The sequence below is a fragment of the Chionomys nivalis genome, chromosome 2 (assembly GCF_950005125.1).
Source record: "Chionomys nivalis chromosome 2, mChiNiv1.1, whole genome shotgun sequence".
Taxonomy (NCBI): Eukaryota; Metazoa; Chordata; class Mammalia; order Rodentia; family Cricetidae; genus Chionomys; species Chionomys nivalis.
In genome coordinates this window covers 1,051,058-1,053,878 of record NC_080087.1, presented here as the reverse complement: position 1 = coordinate 1,053,878, position 2,821 = coordinate 1,051,058, and the positions used below count along the sequence as shown (strand labels likewise).

Here is a 2,821-nt window from a genome sequence, read left to right as displayed (position 1 = left end):
ATGAAGGAACACAATATCACAGTATTGACTGAATTCATCTTAACGGGCATCACTGACAGCCCTGAGTTGCAGGCCCCATTATTTGGGCTGTTCCTTGCCATATACATGACCACAATGATAGGAAATTTGGGAATCATTATTCTCACCACAGTGGACTATCACCTCCAAACGCCTATGTACTTCTTTCTCAGACACCTGGCTATTACGGATCTTGGATATTCTACCTCCGTGGGACCCAAAATGTTGGAAAATTTTGTTATAGACCAAAATACAATTTCATTTAAACTTTGTGCCACACAGCTAGCTTTTTTTCTTGTATTCATTGGTAGTGAGTTATTCATTCTATCAGCAATGTCGTATGACCGCTATGTGGCCATCTGTAAGCCTCTGCTTTATACTGTCCTCATGTCACGAAAGGTGTGTTGGGTTCTTATGGCAATGCCGTATCTTTATTGCACATTCGTGTCTCTTCTCATCACAATTAAGATTTTCACTTCATCCTTCTGTGGTTACAATGTCATTCACCATTTCTACTGTGACTGCATCCCCTTGCTGTCCCTACTCTGTTCAAATGCAGAAGAAATAGCATTTATTGTTATGATCTTTGCAGCTTTTGATTTAATCGTCTCTCTCCTTGTTGTCCTAGTGTCCTACATGCTTATCCTAACAGCAGTTCTCAGGATGAACTCTGCAGAGGGCAGGCGGAAGGCTTTCTCAACATGTGGGTCCCAGCTAGCAGTGGTGACAGTGTTCTATGGGACTTTGATCTTTATGTATGTGCAGCCCCAGTCCAGCCATTCCACTGACACTGATAAGATGTCTTCCATCTTTTACACCCTGGTCATCCCAATGTTGAATCCCTTGATTTATACTTTGAGGAATAAGGATGTAAAATCTGCCCTACACAGGACTTGGACAAATATTGGCAATATTTTTTCTTAGGGGTTTTTATAATATGATAATCCTACATATCCTATATTGCTTTGTACATTTCTAGTTTTATTCTTTTGCCTGCAAATTTCATGATGTCATTGATTCATACTGCTGAGTAATACTACTTATGTAAATGTACCACATTTTCTTTATCTATTCTTCTGTTGAGGTATATCTAGGTTGTTTCCAGGTTATGGCTATTATGAATAATGCTGCTGTAACCATAGTTGAGTAAGTGTCCTTGTAGTATGCTTGAACATCCTTTAGGTATATGCTCGAGTAGCATTACAGGGTAGATAGATTTCCACTTTTCTTAGAAATAACCATACTCATTTCCAAAGTGGCTGTATGTCAGACACCAGGTTAAAAAAAAAACACCATTCATCATGGTAGGGGCATGGGGATCAGAAAAGTTAGTAAATAATATGAATACAAGAGTAATAATAATAAAACAGAAACATAGAATAGTATTGGGAAGGAGTTCCATCTTATACTGAAAATCTCTGCATTTATTATTCTATACACCTTTATACCTCAGTGCAGAGGGGGAAAGAAGGCAACAAAAGGCTTCTTTGATGTGATACAAAGAACAACTCAAACAGTTAATTGCTTCAATACACCAAGTCATTAACATTATGTTGTTTAGGCAGTGAACTGATCCTAGACCAAGTATCCTGAAAGCAGCCACCCTCAAGGTCAAGTCAAATAAGGAGCAGAAGTCTGCTTGCAGAACCTGACCATTTGTCTGGGTGGAGTGCATCTACTATAAGGGCCGTCTTAAAGTCAAAAGAACCAAGTAACTAAATCCTGGGTCAGGATGTGTAGCCCTGGTTGTTGTCAACAATTTTGAGCAACCTCATACTTTCTGATCTTTAGACAAGGTAGAAATATGACTCTAGAGTTGTACAAGTTTGTACTTCCAGCAGCAGGGAAATAGTGTTCTAAGGAGAACACTATTCCACATCCTCTCCAACAGAAGCTGTCATTAGTGTTTTTGATCTTAGCCATTCTGACTGGTGTTAAATGGTAAATCAGAGTCAAATTGATTTATATTTTCCTGATGATTAAGGATGTTGAGCAATTCCTTAAATGTTTTTGGCCATATAATATTGTTTTATTGAAAACTCTGGTTTAGATCTGTGCCACATTTTTTATTATTAAATTTATTTATTTATTTATTTATTTTTTTAAAAAACAACAGATATTTTTATATAATGTATACACATCAGAAACATCATGTCGTTTACAATGTCAGTTCACATGTCAATCCTACCTGGTGGACGTGAGAAAACAAGTATGAGAGAAATAACTACATAAATAAGGAAGTAAATGGAATTTACCTGCATTAAATAATGAACTTTCTAGGCAAGTCAAGTAAAAGTCAACAGACATAACTACTAGGCATAGACAGCCACAAAACTATAGCTATAACTATATAACTATATAGAAAAAATGTTCTCAATATTTCGTTGACCCAAGGAGTAATTGGTTTCATTATGACATTTTATTTTTTTTATTTTTTTTTCTTTCCTTATATTTTATTTTTTTATTAATTAATTAATTTAATTATTAAAGATTTCTGCCTCTTCCCCACCACCACCTCCCATTCCCTCCCCCTCCCCCAATCAAGTCTTCCTTCCTCCTCAGCCCAAAGAGCAAGCAGGTTTCTCTGCCCTGTGGGAGGTCCAAGGACCACCCACCTCCATCCAGGTCTATTAAGGTGAGCATCCAAACTACCTGGGCTCCCACAAAGCCATTACATGCAATAGGATCAAGAACCCATTGCCATTGTTCTTCAGTTCTCAGTAGTCCTCATTGTCCATTATGTTCAGCGAGACCGGTTTTGTCCCATGCTTTTTCAGTCCCCGGCCAACTGGCCTTGGTGAGT

The 2,821-nt window shown here is 37.8% G+C and overlaps 1 protein-coding gene across 1 annotated transcript; it reads left to right on the top strand.

The window, feature by feature from the left end:
• On the top strand, positions 1–942 carry LOC130869780 (olfactory receptor 8K3-like). Its single transcript, XM_057762211.1, has one exon. The coding sequence runs from the start codon at positions 1–3 to the stop codon at positions 940–942; it is 942 nt and encodes a 313-aa protein (XP_057618194.1).
• Positions 943–2,821: the final 1,879 nt, after the last annotated feature.

Coding starts and splice junctions, on each gene's coding strand:
- LOC130869780 (XM_057762211.1), top strand. CDS start 1: ATGAAGGAACACAATATCACAGTATTGACTGAATTCATCTTAACGGGC.